This window comes from Corapipo altera, unplaced genomic scaffold (genome assembly GCF_003945725.1).
Source record: "Corapipo altera isolate COAL_440 unplaced genomic scaffold, ASM394572v1 94, whole genome shotgun sequence".
In the NCBI taxonomy this organism is placed as follows: Eukaryota; Metazoa; Chordata; class Aves; order Passeriformes; family Pipridae; genus Corapipo; species Corapipo altera.
The window spans coordinates 831,651-847,389 of NW_020884950.1; the positions used below are offsets into that span (position 1 = coordinate 831,651).

At 41.9% G+C, this 15,739-nt stretch overlaps 1 protein-coding gene across 4 annotated transcripts in view; it reads right to left on the reverse strand.

The window, feature by feature from the left end:
- VPS54 (VPS54, GARP complex subunit) overlaps positions 1-15,739 on the reverse strand; it is a 47,570-nt gene that overhangs the window by 4,037 nt on the left and 27,794 nt on the right. For all 4 annotated transcript variants that reach the window (XM_027663053.1, XM_027663050.1, XM_027663051.1 and 1 more), the window contains 10 exons: positions 14,845-14,941; positions 14,032-14,369; positions 12,371-12,500; positions 11,962-12,143; positions 11,172-11,284; positions 9,825-9,888; positions 7,738-7,843; positions 4,073-4,160; positions 2,986-3,107; positions 2,798-2,878 (listed from right to left, as the gene is read on the reverse strand). In XM_027663053.1, coding sequence (XP_027518854.1) covers positions 2,798-2,878; positions 2,986-3,107; positions 4,073-4,160; positions 7,738-7,843; positions 9,825-9,888; positions 11,172-11,284; positions 11,962-12,143; positions 12,371-12,500; positions 14,032-14,369; positions 14,845-14,941 — 1,321 coding nt within the window. The remainder of the gene's footprint in view (positions 1-2,797; positions 2,879-2,985; positions 3,108-4,072; positions 4,161-7,737; positions 7,844-9,824; positions 9,889-11,171; positions 11,285-11,961; positions 12,144-12,370; positions 12,501-14,031; positions 14,370-14,844; positions 14,942-15,739) is intronic.

A 15,739-nucleotide genomic window follows, 5' to 3' on the forward strand; every position in this document is an offset into this window, starting at 1 on the left:
CCAGATGGCAAGAGATTTGCTACAAAGAGAACAAAATGCTTATGTCCCTACTCTGGACAGGGAAGATCTGACCAGGATTGCAGAAACACTGAAATCCTCTCCCAAGAACAGTGAAACAAGCTCTGCAATTCCAGTTGGAGAGGCTGTGCCAGCAAAGGCCCAGGTGACACACTGGCAGGTCATCTTTGGAACAGTGACACTTCTCTGTGGAGCCTTGCACAATTCAGGGAAGAACCAAATCATTACAACTACCTAATTTACAAACAGATTGGAGGAGATGCTTGCTCTTCTGCTGGCCTGAATTGCAAAAGAAAACAAAGTTTATCCTGACAGGAGAAAAAGAAATGGGGAGTTTTGAGAAAATCTTTACAGGAAAGCCAAACCATTGACCTAATTTTGACAGGACAAGTAGCAGAAAAATAGTGCTTACTGCTCCAAGGGACAACCACCCAGCATGCAGGATCATGCCTCGAGACAAGGAAGTTAAGCAAGAAATTATTTCCAACTTCCCAGCACATTGTAAAGCCAGAGGGAACTGGCAGGCTCTTACATGACTACAGCCAGAGCAAACTCTTCATGGGCACAGAGAAAACCAACAGCCCCAGGAAGTAAGCCAAGCTCCAGCCCTGCAAGGTGCTGGCCATTTTATCTCCAGCTGAGGTCAACAGCATGTAACACCATGAGGGATCAGACAAAAATTCACTGCTCTTCTGTCCAAACAGTCACAAGAGACAAGTTCCAAGAGAACTCAGAACTAGCACTGGGTTTTCTCCGTGAACACTTATTCATGGAAACGAATGAGCCTTTTCCATTCTTTAATTATATTATTTCCACTGTTCAATATCCCCATTCCTGTTTTATCTTCCTGTCAAGGATAACAGACAGCTGCTGGGAAGTGTCGCTGAACCTCCTCCGCACACTGGCACTGGGTGAGGACATTCCATGGAGCTCCCAGGGGAAAGCATAGCCTGGAAACTCAGAACTAACTTGCTCATATTACCCAAGTGCCAGGTCTCCTGGTATCTCCTGTCTGCTGCACCAAACTGCTTGTCTCCTAAAAAGCAGGATCATGCAATTGCTGGTTTCAAAGCGTGCCGGACACCCAGTGCTGTGGAACTCACTGACTGGTTCAGACTTACACACCTCAAGGCAGGTGTGCAATTTTATGCACAGTACTCTGAAATATTTGGACTCTCAGAAAAACATATAACCCCAAGAACACACTGACATGGTTGTACTGACATGCCCATTTGCAAATTTCCTGGGTTTATGCACTTCACAGCCTTCAGATTTTATTATTTTCAGGAATGAGATGAGCCAAATGATGGGGTATGGTGGAAATGGTGGCAAATCAACACATGGTGTCCTTTGCTCCTGGACTCTGTGGGTTGCATTCCTGTGGGCCAAGCACTGTCACTCAGGCCCTTAAGAGCTCTAAAGGACAGAAATATTCGCAGTTTATAACTTGTGCCAGCTCCCAAGGGGAGAATGGGCTGTAAAGATGGAAGGACAGTAAGGGATGAGTTCTTACTAACTGTCATCGAGAACATAAACTGTGTTACCGGTTTGTTGTGGGCTAACTTGTTTGGTATCAATGATGTAAATACCTGCATTTGTCTTCTACTCTCAAGAGATATGGGGTAAAGTGGCCAAAAAGCCATGTTAATTCACATGACAGCTATTTTTATGGGGGATAAAACCCCCAAAAAAAGCAGCAGTCCATTTTTGTCTTCAGAAAAGAGCATAAACACATTTTTAAAAAAGTAAATACAATAGGGGCAGGGAATCCCAACTTAAATGCTTTTGGCCTTTTTTTTTCCTCCCCTAAATTTAGGTAACACTATTTGATAGACAAAAGAAACAGATGAAATGAAAAAGCACAACATAAAATAACAGAAACAGAAAGGAAGACAGAAATGCTGCCTGCTACAGCTCTTATCAGCCTGTCCCCCATCTGTGCTCCCGTGCTTCTCATGAGCCCAGGCCTATCAATCAAATCTGTCACTAAAGAATTAATTTATTTCTCTCATGAAATAGCTTTTTTTTAACCCCCAAGGACCATAAGATCCAAAGCACAATACTAAGCTTTAACAGCTCGTGTACTTTATCTGTCGGATCCGTGGGCCCAGGAGGTCCCATCCTGGGGAGGTCTCTCAATGTATCCCACCCTAACGTGAGTCACAGTGAGTAGATCCAGCCCAGGACCAGACTGAACCACTGAGGAGTGTTCAAAAAGCAAAATACACTAAGAGCAATTCATGGGACAGCTACTAATGCTGCTGCAGAGCAGGAACTGCTGAGCACAGACCTCCAGTCCCCAGGCCTGCAGCCCAATAGATGGGCTGGTCCTTCCCTTCCAAAAACTCTTCCTCCTCAGCATTTTTTTGCTGTTTCCTCAGCTGCTGGAAATGCCACCCTCCCCACTTCCAAAGAGGCACCACTGGAAAGAGCAGGAAACGGGACTTGCTGAGCCTGGCTACAGACAAGAACTGTCAGTGGTAGGAGAGCACTTCAACTCCTGAACACCTGAGCATCTGTGCCAGGCAAAGCACTTCTCTTCCTGCTGAAGGAGTCAATGGAAAATTTATTTTTTGTGTGATTGATGCCTCAGTGGCAAATGTTAACACAAAATACGTTCATGAGAACAGCACAGAGCTTTCTGTTTACACAGTTTAAAGGAGTTCAAACAAGTCCTGATTAGGAAAGTTTAAGACTCCATTTGAAACATCTAGGCTGCATACAGTGAGACTTCCAATTGCAATTTAGAGAGTATATAATTATTTCCATAAATCATTACCTTGGATAATAGTTTGTCAAATAAGCTATCCATTATGGCAACGAGCTTTGCTGAAATTTCAGCTATGTGGTCGTGATAATCCTGTAAGGGAAGAAAGCAGGTTTCATTTTCTAATGGCATTCATATTCTTCAGAGTACAGTTGAATTGCAGAACTTTGTGTTTAATTAGGAAATGCCACAAGAATTACCTTTGTAATGTGGTCAAAATGCCTGAGCATGCTAAACTGCTTCGGCTGCAGTCGAGCTTCGAAATGAGCCCTGATAATGGGAATGTAGTGTACAATGAGCTGTAGGCAACGGGAAGAAAGGGCTGTAAATTCAAAAAGAAAAATAATGTAATTATTGCACAGGAAAAGTCATTTTGTATGGACTGTATCTCCTTTAACATAAATAACAAATTGGACACAATTTATCAATTTTTTGTTAGTCTGTTTGTTTCTACTGGGAAACCCCACCCAGTGAAGATGCCAGACTGGTACCTGGCTATTCACACCCAGCTTCGGAAAGATATGGGATAAGGAACTAATTTTCCCAGAGGCTTTCAGTGTTTACTTGACATTTTGAGCCCTGGGCACACACAGACATGGGAGAGATCTCAGAAGACCTGACTCATCATCCACCTAACCACAAGAATCACATTCTCAAGGCATCAACGTTTCTTCTGCTGTGGCTTACAGAAACACCCTGCCTTGCCAGTGCTGGCGTGCCCTGAACCTGCTTCTGCTGCAGTGCCAACAGGATCCACAAAACTGAGCTTATCCTGAGTCCAACAAGGCCTGAGCCAGTAGGAGGACACACAGTGTGACATATGGTCACCACACTGCCAAGCGTTCTGCAGCAAAAACCTGACCCAGCTGTAGCCCACAGCCCCTTGGGGGGCAGCCTCTCAACTTTTTCTCCTCAAGCTGTTCCCTTTCCAAAAGGGAAATGCAGACTGCTAATCAGGACACCCTGAAACATGGGAACTGTAAGTTCAGACACCTGCTTCAACTCATCAGTCAAAGGCTCTTAATTTCAGGAGACAGTTTAAAACTGGAGGTCTGGAATAGCGTGTCAAGACTTTTCTGCAGCATGGAACAGGACACCCGGTTCTCCCGGGCCTTCTGAGCAGCCAAAGCAGCCCAGGCAGGTAACCAGTAAGGTCTTATCACCCTCTGTGTCCATGCATGGCACCAAAACTCAAACACAACATCATAAATGTTCAGGGGTTTTTTTGCATTTTGGTTTAACAGGCAGAAGAACAAGCTCTGACCTTTTAAATATAGAAATCCATACCTAGGTTTTTTGTAGTGATTGTTTTCAAACCAACAACTTGTAATGCACCAGCTCCAAGCACTAGTTGGCAACTTCTAGAGTTGAAATACTGTGAGAAAGAAAAAGACAGTGAAAATGCATGCTGACTCCTTATCAACTATACATAACCACAGTTCAGAAATACCATCAACAGAATTTTGCAAGATAAGACAATTATTATGAAGGCCAGTTTCAGAGCTTCACATATTTCTTACTCCAGAGGAGTCCATGACTATTAATTAGTAAGACAAAAGGAACTTTTTTACCACTCTCAGTAGTCACTGGTCCAGTGTTTTTTGACTCAGCTTATGGTAAAGTACTCAAGGCAGTGCTTCAGCAATGGGAAGCAGAAATACTGCTTTTAAAAACAGTGATTTCAATTCAAGGACTAGTTTCTGCTTCTCTAAGAGACCTTTAACTGAGGCTTCTCTCCGAGTGAAAGAAAGCAGCAAGACAGATTTGCTGCAGACTCACCATGTTCAGCCTTCCTTTGAAAGCAGTAACAAGAATAGCCTTGTACTACAAATCTATAAAACAGAATTCTCAAACCAGGACCTTGGACGGGGAAAAGGGTAAGGAACTCGCTAGTTTTCTTCAGCAGATGTGTAAAACACTCTGACAGGCCACCCAAATCTCTGGACAGTAAGACAGTTGCTGTCAGCATCTTCTGCCTTATATTGGAATTCTGCTTCATCATCCAGCTTGAGATACCAGATATTCCAGACTGGCCCGGGTGATGCAGTAGAAGAGCCACTGCTCTTGTCCCTGCACTGAATGGAAAGCAGAAGTCCCAGGGTTCATGTTTAAACATGTTTGTCTATTGACACTGGGCTGGAAATTGGGAGGCAAAACTTACACGGAGCTGATCCTTTCTCATACACCTAAAGATTCAGAAGAAATTGTGACAAGGTTGCCCTGCAACTTGTGTCTGCAACACAGAGGATCTCCCTCACATAGACCTCCTTTTTTTAGGGGGGTACAATCCTGCTTCACAGGTCTTGCTTCACAATAATACAAGAACAAACCCAAAATTTCAAATGCTCCTTGGGTAAAAAGAAGAAATAATTTTTCTGGCTATTGCCTGGAGTCAGTCACAAAATGCAGGCCCACAGAGAACACACCATGAACCCCACACCCCCAGCTCTGGGCTGCCAGTGGTGTATCCAGGGCCAGAGGAGCAACCCAAACCTCATACCACAACTGAACCAGAGCTACATGTGGCCCCTGATGTGAGAGAGGCACTACCTACCCTGCTCTCAGACAGAGGTCAGGCTCTGAAACTGTCTGACATTCACTTCATCTCCTCCTCTGGAAAAGCAAGACCTTTTCTTACACCTCTGGGTGGACTTTAGAAGTAGAACCACAGAGCCGAAGACAGATGTGTCTCACACAGCCTAAGCTGCTCTGAGCTATTTAGCTCAGGTTAGTGTTAACTGTGAGGCAGACCATTAAAAACTCTGGCTGTAAAGGACGAAGGACACAGTCACTCTCCCCTGCCTTCTGTGGGCATGACGCTGTTCCCAGATCGCCTGTTGCAGACAGAGCAGTGAGGAAGCAGCACGTCTGAAACAGCAGAAGAGCAACACCCCCTCCTTGTGCCTGCTGGGAGGAAAGCATTTCTGCACCCAGCACGTGGCCACAAGCCTTCTCTTGTCTGCACCATCTAAACAATCCATTAATTACAACTACGTGTGGTCAGTTTTGGGCCCCTCCCAACAAGAAAGACACCGAGATGCTGGAGTGTGTCCACTCCAGGGCAACAGAGCTGGGGAAGAGTCTGGGAGCACAAGTCTGATGAGGAGAAGCTCAGGGAGATGGGGGATGGTTCAGCCTGGACAAAAGGAGGCTCAGGGGGGACCTTATTGATCTCTACAACTCCCTGAAAGGAGGGTGTAGCCGGGTGGAGGTTGATCTTTTCTCCCAAGCAACAAGTGACAGGATAAGAGGAAATGGCCTCAATTTGCACCAGGAAGGTATAGTTTGGATATTAGGGAAAACCTCTTCACTGGAAAGGTTGTCACTGGAACAGGCTTGCCCAGGACAGTGGTTGAGTCACCATCCCTGGAGGTATTTAAAAGACGTGTAGATGTGGCACTCGTTTAGTGGCAGACTTGGCAATCTTCAGTTAATGACTGGACTCGATTGATCTTAGAGGTCTTTTCCAATCTAAATGTTTCTACGATTTTGCCCATACACTGGTGTCATTTCACTCAGGTTGCAGCCACAGTTCAAAACTGCCTGGAATTTCAATACCTTGAAATGGAACACTTTCCGTTTTCCACCACAACAAAGTCTAGCTCTTGCTACCAACCCTCACAGTTTGGTAGCTCTGACTGTTGTCAAACAAAAAGTGTAGTGACCTGCAAGGACATCTTGAGTGGCTCTATTTTGTTCTAAGTGTAATAAACGAGCTTTTGTTTCTGCTAGTTGTTCTTGATGTTTCTCCAGTTGATGGCACCTTGCTGACAGACAGGAAATACAATAATTAAACTGCACATGGTGTTTGAACACAAAGAAGTAAAGCACAAATGGCAGAGCTACAAGATAAGGTAAGGACAGGGAAGTAAAAGAGAGATGCAAATCTTGTCAAGTTTGAGACACTGCCTGTGAAAGGATGCTGCAATTTTTGAGAGAAGCAGCAGCTGGAGAAGGAGAGGTGAAGAGGGGCAGGCCCAAACAGACTGATCTGCCTTGGATAGTGCTTTTAAAGGGGAAGGTTTGTGGATGAATCTGAATGACAACTGCAGGGAGGAGTGTTCCTGCATCTGGTTATTCAAACAAGAACTACCAACAGGATAATTATTTAAAGGTCCATCTCCCTGAGTGTGTTTCCCCTTCCCCGGCATCTACAAAAGTAAAATATACTTCTGGAGAGTAAAATCTGGTTATCTTTTATTGATTATGTTCATGTTCAGAATTCTAATACCTGATATAACCTTTGTGGGTAAAGGCACAAGTGAAAGTCTTGACATAAATTAACTGCTAGGCTTTGGAGCCTATACAGATACATATATGTATGTATGTGTGTGCATATATATATATATATGACAGTTTTAAGGTGCATTAACGTGCTCCTTTTATTGTTGTTTACAAATATTACCTTGCAGTATCTGGGCTTCACCAGCTTTCCCCTTCTCTAGTGAGAAATAAATGAGAAAGAGGTCCTGGTGTTTTATCATCTCTACATTTTACATCAGAAGCTTCATCCCATACTATTTTTCATGCTTCTACTGACTATAACTCTACTGACTTATAAAAAAATCAAGGAACTTGTTTTCCTTCCTCAATAAAGATATATTTATGTGGCATCTGGGATCAACCTGCTTTTTCTTCAGCAGCATTAATTGTACACCCAGCCTGGGGGGTTGGTGTAGATGGACAGGCAGCTGTGACAAATACTGCTTGATGGGATTTCCAACATTCCAGGTGACCAAGAGGAAAGACAGCCCTCCCAAAGTTAATTCCCACAACAAATTGCATCTTTAATGCCTTTGACTTAAAAGGCTTCCTTATGGCACAGTAGAAAACACAATGATTTCTAGATAATTTATATGAAATTATAAAAACCCAGGGGCATTACAGAGAGTAAGACATTTGTCCACCCTGACTGCCCCTGCTGAGCACAGGTGGTGCATCCTGAGTCATACCTTCAGTAAATCAGACAGGCGGGTCAGCATGTCAGTGGTGATGGAAGGAATGTTATCCACACACTGGCAGTACTCGAGGATTATTCTTATTAGCAGCAATACTGTCCTACAAGAGAGGAAACAGCCAAATATGTCATCTCAGGGCACAGAAGATGCTGAAAAAAAAAATCAAACACAGGCCAGTCATGTTGATAGAAAGCTACCCAATGCTAGAGATTATAGCATTGAATAAACCCACTAACTGATGTGAAGTAGAAGTAAAATATAAAAGAAGGTATACATAAAGATAGTTATAATGAATACTCCTTCCAAAGGGAAGTGTGGGGAAAAAAAAGTATTTTATATCAGAGAAAAATCTCTGAAAAAACATGTAATAAATTCTAAGGAGTCACAAACAGAGAAAGCAGTGAAGAAAGAAGCTGCGAAGAAATAGCACCAAATATTCAAAGATGCTGAACACCTGTAATTTCCCCTGAAGCCAGCAGGCACTGGAGAATTTGGGAGCTACTGGATGGAATTACGAAGGCTCCACACATAGCAGGCATGCTCCTTTGAATTCAAATACACAGAAGGCAGGAAAACCAAGGCAAGATCAAATGTTCAGAGTAGATATTATAACATTTCAAAGAGTTAAATGTCTTTCTTCCTTTAGGCAGTAGAGTGCAGAGAGATGATGAAAAGTCAGCTGAAAATACACACCTGAAGAATGCTTTGTGAACATCAAGGCATTTTTGATGAATGCCTTTTATTTGATTAAATACAATGAAACTGCATGTAAAAGTTGCAGAACTGAAACAAATATTTGCACCAGGAGGCTCGCAACTGCTTCACAGAGCTAAATGTAACAAGTTTCAAATGAGCAGAGATGGATCATCAAACACATCATATATTAGGCAAATTTTATCCCTTAAAGCAGTGCTCCTACACAACCTGAAATGCTCTTTTGCAGTGATATCAGTTGGCTGGCACAGAAGTTCTCAGCCACAGCTTCTGCTTCTTATTGAACAACGATGCATCATCATGAAGCAACTCATAAAATGACAGCTGGTCCGAGACATTCTGCACATCACAACTTTTAAGTATGGGTAAATTGATGTGAGGACTCTGGGGAGTGAGATCTTCCAGGTTTTTACTCCCTCCCCAAAAAACATTTTCATGCATATTTAATGCTTAAGCCTCACAGTCTTTGGAAACACAGCATGCTTTTAAATGAAAGAAGTATGTATCGTATATTTTAAAATGTCTTTGATATAACCAGCTCTAAGAAATTACTTTCCAATTCAAAGTAACCAAGATGCCAAGACATATCAGTGTATGCAGCTCCTGAGATGGCCCATTTCTCCTTCTGAATAAGAGAAGCAATTTTTCAGTAGCGGACTCCTGTATTTTGGTGCTGTTCAGCCTGGAGAAGAGGGCTCCAGGGAGACCTTACTGCAGCTTTTCAGTGGGCTTATGGGAAAGATGGGCACAAACTTCTCAGCAGGTCCTGTGGTGACAGGATGAGGAGTAATAGTTTTTTAAAGCAAAGGAGGGTAGATTCAGACTAGATATAAGGAAGGAATTTTTTTACAATGTGGGTGGTGAAACACTGGCAGAGGCTGCCCTGAGGGTGACCCATCCCTGGAACATTCAAGGTCAGGTTGGACAGGGCACTCAGCAGCCTGCTTTAGTGGAAGGTGTCCCTGCTTATTGCAAGAAGGGTGGGCTAGATGACCTCTGAAAGTCCCTTCCATCCCAAACTATTCCAGAAGCCTATGATTTTTGCCAGAGATACTTGGACTTCATAAGAAATAACTGTGTGCTATGAAGACAAACGTGTATTTTCACAATTACGTGTTTTCATGAAATAATGGGAAAACACATTCAAATAAAATTATAAATTTCGGCCAAGTCATTCAGAGGAAAAACAGCATTTTAATGTACGGAAGAGCTTTTATAACTGTTTGGGAACTAAAGAGAAACTAGTCTGTGAAAGGAGAGGGATTTCCAATTTAAATAAGATTGTTAAAGCTGTTAGCATTCATCACAGTTCTACTCAGAAGTTCTTGCCAACTAACCCACTGCTAAGAGAAAAGTGTGCATCTTACCCAACTGTTGCATATTTTTGTCCTTCGACAATAAGGAATTCAGCTGGCTTTCTTTCTTCAGTAGCTAGACATTTTAGCAAGACAGGAAAAGGAATGAGTTCAACCAAAAACAAGGGCAAAAAATGTTATTTATAAAAACGCAATGTTCACCTGTTAAAGTTTGAAATAACCCACAATCAGTCTTTGGAACACTGCTCTTTTTTTTTTACAATGTTAATTAGATACTTGATCGCCCATCATAATTATTACAATCCACAAAGTTACATTATTATTTAGGTCAAAAATTCCACAACGTCCCACAGTCACTATGGTCTTAAAAACCCCAAGTACAACAGGTTACAAATAGAAGAAAAGCAGAAAAAGTCACTAGGTTTTCTACTATACATTCTCAAGTCACTTGCTGTGTATATTAATATTTTAGCTTCAAGTCACTTCTTCAGGCTTCATAGAAGCTCTTACTGATGCAGTTTTTCATGCTAAATTATCTGCCTGAAGGGAGCTGCAAATTTTAAGAGCAATGGTTGACAAATGTATTTTGGTGTTGTGTTCCATAATTGGAGAGATTATTACTAACACACTCTCTGTATCTGTTTTTTTATATTGCTTTTGGAAGGGTTTCTCTACCAAGACATCACTGTACTTTCTTTCTTCTAATCCATGGCCATTTTTCTCCCCCTCTCTGTATGTTTTCTTCCTCTTCTAGATATTCACACACATCCCTCACTGTAATGTTGGATGAGTTTCCCCACGAGGTAAGAACACATTAAGTATTCCCATTGCACACATGGGGAAATAGGGCACGAGGAGAAAAAGTGACTTCTCTGAGGTCAAATGAGGTTTCTATGGCAAGGTAAATAATTGAATGAACGTGAGTTTTCCCTTCCATGAGCATGCTGCCTTTCATTGGAACTGGCAGATGAAGTAGTGGCAAGGAACAAGCTTTGTTTCACACAAGGGGGGCTGAGCACATGCACATGCTCCTCAGTCCCTGGCAATTCTTCAGTGGTTTGTTCTCAGAAAAGACCGAATTTGTGCAAAGACTGTAAGCCTCTACACTGGGAATACTTGTATAAAGAGGCAGTTCCCTCCCTGTGCTAACACTTCTGGGTGTTTTCAAGAAATAAATATATAATTTGTCAAGGTCAGGACAAGAAGTTTCAACACCGGTAAGAGACAAAAAAAATAATAATCAAAAAAAAGAAAATAGACATCAATTTCCTTCTGATGCCCCCAGAAGACAGTGAGCAAATGCAGATCAAGAGTGGCATCAGAATATGTCCATCAGCACTCACTAGCAGAATTTGCTGATAATAAATTCATTTCACAGTAGGACTGCAAGATACACACCTGCTGGTTTTTTTTCAGGGAGAGAAATTCTGCCATCTGACACTGAATCGACAAGGTCCTGAAACTCCGCGGGAACTTCAGCTTGCTTCCAGCGCTCATTGTCCAAAAGCAGGCTGGTTATAAACACAAAAGAGAGGAGGCTGAGAAAGAAAAGCCTTGTATTGATGCTCCTCCTGCCTGTAAAAAGCCACATTGTGCTAGTCATCTTCATCAGAAGGAGGTGTCCAACAACGGGCAGCAACAAAACAGAACAACACTGTATTGGTCTAGAGATCTCACAGTTTGTTCATTCAATCCGTCATAGGGACCAAAAAACTACACTAGGCAATAAAGGTCTTCATGAGATCATTGTCCATGAAGTAATGTGCAAATACAGTACTTCAATTTTTACAGCTTTTGATGGATGAAAGCAAATAGACTTGTTGCATGTTCCCCAAGTGGTTTAGTTTTATCTTTTTTATTATTTTTAGAAAACAGTTGAAAGTGAATTATTCTTAAACTTCTGAGACAAAGCCATGTTGCTCTTCAATGTTAGTCCTGTGTACTTTCTGTAGCCATTACTGTCCTTAGAACAGTATTGTAGAATACAGTTTGAGGAAATCAAGTTACAAAGACAGTAAAAGTCTAAACCACTTAGAAATAATTGGGGTTTAATACAGTTTTTTCACCCCCTGCTCTTAAGTATAACAGGCTTACTAGTGCTCTAGGCAACAAAAGATTGTGTTTGGCTGGCATACAATTGACAAAATCATTCATGAAAGAACAATAAAGATCTTCTACCCAGAAATACCTTAGTTTTGTCTTTCTCTCCTCATGAAATCTATTCACAAATCTGTTGGCTTGACTCTGAAGTGCTCCTCGTAAGGACATACTCTTCTTGCCACAGATCTGCTCAGTATCTAAGATAAAGCCTTCCATCAAGCGAGAGAGAGTAACAAACTCGTTGGAATTCAGTTTCTCTAGGAAGCCATCCTATATGCAAAGAAAACCATTGTAAGGAGACAAAACACCACAAAAAATTCAGAAATGTAAAGAAGTAACTAGTCAGCATATCTGAGGGTTACTAGTATTTTAAGAGGCACATCATTTAACCCTATATGGGACAGACAAGGTAGATCACAGTTACTGTACTCAAATCGTGAGTGCCATTTCAAAACCCTGGGAGCAAATTCCCATTAAGAATGATCCATGCTCCTTACCTTTGCTCTTGCCATGAGGAACTTGACTGAACGATCATGGCAGATATCAGAGGCATTATAAAGTAACTCCTGAATATTGTTTGCCAGCCTGACCAGTTCCAGGTCAGTCAGCTTCATGTCATCACCGATCCTACAAATGACAGAACCAGCAGATTGAGCATCAGTTTATAGAAAAAAATCAGTATTTCTGCACACAGGTTGAAGGAGGAAAAAGCCTTGCAGCGACTGTCAAATGCAGACAGTCAATTAATCACTAAAGTCACTTTGTACATATGGGATCTTCTAAGCTGCTGTCAATGTCATGTCAGTCCCTGTAGCAAGAAAATGCATAACTACCTTTTTTTTTTTGAATACACATTCTAATTGCTATGAATGGTCTAAGAGGAAACCGGATACAGTCATTACCAATCCAATAAATAAAATTAACATTTACTGAGCTAAAATTTACCTAGGTCCTGTAACACTTGAGCATCACAAAGCATATGACAGATAAAACACAGCATTTCTCTTCTGATGAAAGTGTAAGACCTAAAATATAGATATTGGCACTCCCCCCAACCTTACTCCACAGGCTGTCGTTCTATGAGCTCTTTAGGTTCTTAAGTTGGTTGTTTTTAAAAAGCTTGTATGACTTGTCTACTGTTTTGAGGTCAGCACGTAGCTCAGCTCTGCCATTCATGGCTCATGTCACCAGTGAAGATCACAATCTTCTGGTTCAGCTCAAGGGACTGACAGTTTGAGAGGAGAGAGAAAACTCGGGACACTACAGAGCAGCAACTGGGCTAACACTGTTCTGTGTATTTTTATTAGCCTGCTCCAAACACAGAGCAAAGGTGCAATAAAAAACAGAAGAGGGATAAAGCAACTTCATTTTAGAATGAAGTTATGCAACCAGCTGCAGAAACAACTTTGCTCCTCAAGAGCTCTAGCTGAGTGGTGTATTTTTAGCACATTTGGCAAACTGCTCCAAACTAGTTTGGATCCAACCTTTCTCTCTCCCCCCCCTCTTCCCTGTAGCCCTGGACTCCTCTTCACATTTCGTTTCTCTTCCACCATAAGGCATGCACAAAAGGATGCCAAAAAGTTACACCTCTGGAGTCTGGAGCACCTCAGGGCAGCACTGTTTACGGAACCAAAGCATTGAGATGGGTTTATTTATTTAACTATGCAAGTCAAATGATTAACGACAAACAGGAGATTTTTCTCTAGAATTTATCAAGGTGTATTCCATGAAGTCAGCTAAAAAAGAAAAAAAAAAAAGACAAAAAACTGCAAGAGGGAGCATGGACAGGGAACAGAGATGATTTTGCCTGCTAAAGGGTCAACAATCTGTCTTTCATGTAGGCTGGACTTGCATCTCTCCTGCTCTCTACACAAGTGGCCTCCCCAGAAGAGTCTATGGAGAAGGGACAAGTGACAGTCCCTGTACCACCTACACACAGAGGTGAAAACAAGGCAAATAAATGAAACAAAGGTGAGCTGGAAGCAGTGCACTCTGATGGCAGCCTCTAGGGGCAATGGTGGAGGTTCACTACACCTACCTAAAAAGCACTTTCCTCCAAAGTCAATTTTTGTACTGTATCATTAGAAACGACTGCCTGCACCTCACAACTTGTTCCTGCCATTGCTGCAAAGTGGAGATGGGCACCGCGTTCACTTACATCATCTCTACTCCTCCTGGAGTAACAGAAGAGGACGTTTGCTCCTTGCTGGATGAGGAATCGGTCGTGCACTCGGGTTCAGAGACGGAGTCGCTGCTGCAGGGCTCACTGTTTGGGGAGGTGTTCCTTTGAGAGGTAGTGTCAGCTGCTCCGGCCGGGAGCTCCCCTTCTCCGAACGCATCGCTTATGAACATGCCCTCGTGGGTCAGATAAGCCACTTCGGTGTCCACCAAGCTCTCCTTGGCAGAGTTCTTTTGTAAGGTGTCCTCCAGGTCTCTGTTTTTTTGGTTCTTGTCTAGAACCAAGAAAACCACGCTACGGATAGTATTTAACGTTGCCTGGAATAAAATATAACTTTTATTACAAAAAAACCCTATAACAAAACCCTGTGCCACAAGCTCATGCTAGGAAGAGATTTTCTTTTACCCACGAAATTAAACTAAATCCTGGCTTTATTTTCTATTATATAATTAGTATTCGGAGGCAGACCCATTCATCTGATGGGAACCAATATCAGATGTTTCTGAGAATGAGGTTTCTTTCACCAATCTAACACATACAAAAGTTCTGTCCTAATCCCTAGAAGCCTAAAATAGATGTAATCATGCAAAAAGAGGTAATATCTCTTTGCCACTGCTCCCTTTGTTAGCACTAATCATTTTTGCCCTGGATGCCAATATTCACATCTCCCTCTTTCAATCAGAAGTTTGAACTCTATAAGCAAAACCAACACCTTAAGACTTCAAATGGAAAGTAACTTCATTCCCTTTCATGCCTGAACTACGTAAAGCTCTTTGTAAATGAATGTCTTACCTTTATTCTCTTGAGGAAGATTGTGAACTTAGAAAAAATATTCTTCAGTAAATCAAACCACTGAGGAAAATTCATCATCCTCATCTGGTCTGCAAGCCTAAAAAAAGAGCAGTATTCAGCAAACAGCAACTGTTTGCTGGTCATGATGTCTACTGGCACATAAAGAAAAAAAACACATGCTCTAACCTGAATTGTAAATTGTAAATACAGGGAAAACTATACAGACTTCTATCTGGCAGAACAACAGACATTACCTGAACAACAGTCATGTAAGTGGAATGGGAAAGGAGGGATACAAAATGAGACAACACTATAAAAAAATGAAAGCTTCACATTTACCATTTAGTTTCTTTCCTAGGCATAGTGTATTTTGCCCTGGCATAAATATGTGTTACCAACAAGGGAGGGGGGGTTATTAACACTTTCACAAATCATGTGGGAGGAAAACAAAAATTACAAAAAAAATTAAATGAAAATATTTTGTAAGTGTTACAAAAGCTGTGTTATTAAGCTCATTTTGTGGCATTGCAATGAGACCACTTCTGCTATTAAAGTACAAGTCAGCTGTTTGTGGTAAAGGGCAGAAAAGTCATTGACAGAACAAAAGTTAAACCCTGTAATACACAGTTAGGACCCTACAGCAGAATAGTAAACACTGGAGAATAGTGACCAACTACCCAAATGTTTAAAAATGACCCTGTGCCCAGTCTTTTCCCAATCTGGACATGAATCCCATGTAGATTCTGCCACTCACTTTGCTTTATCAGCTGGACTATTTTTATTATCTTGGGGTAACACTTTGCTGAGTCAAGTGAATCATAAAGCCACGGTAAAAACAGAAGCTGGCAGGGGCCTCTGGAGCCCGGGGCCTCTGGAGCCCGGGGCCTCTGGAGCC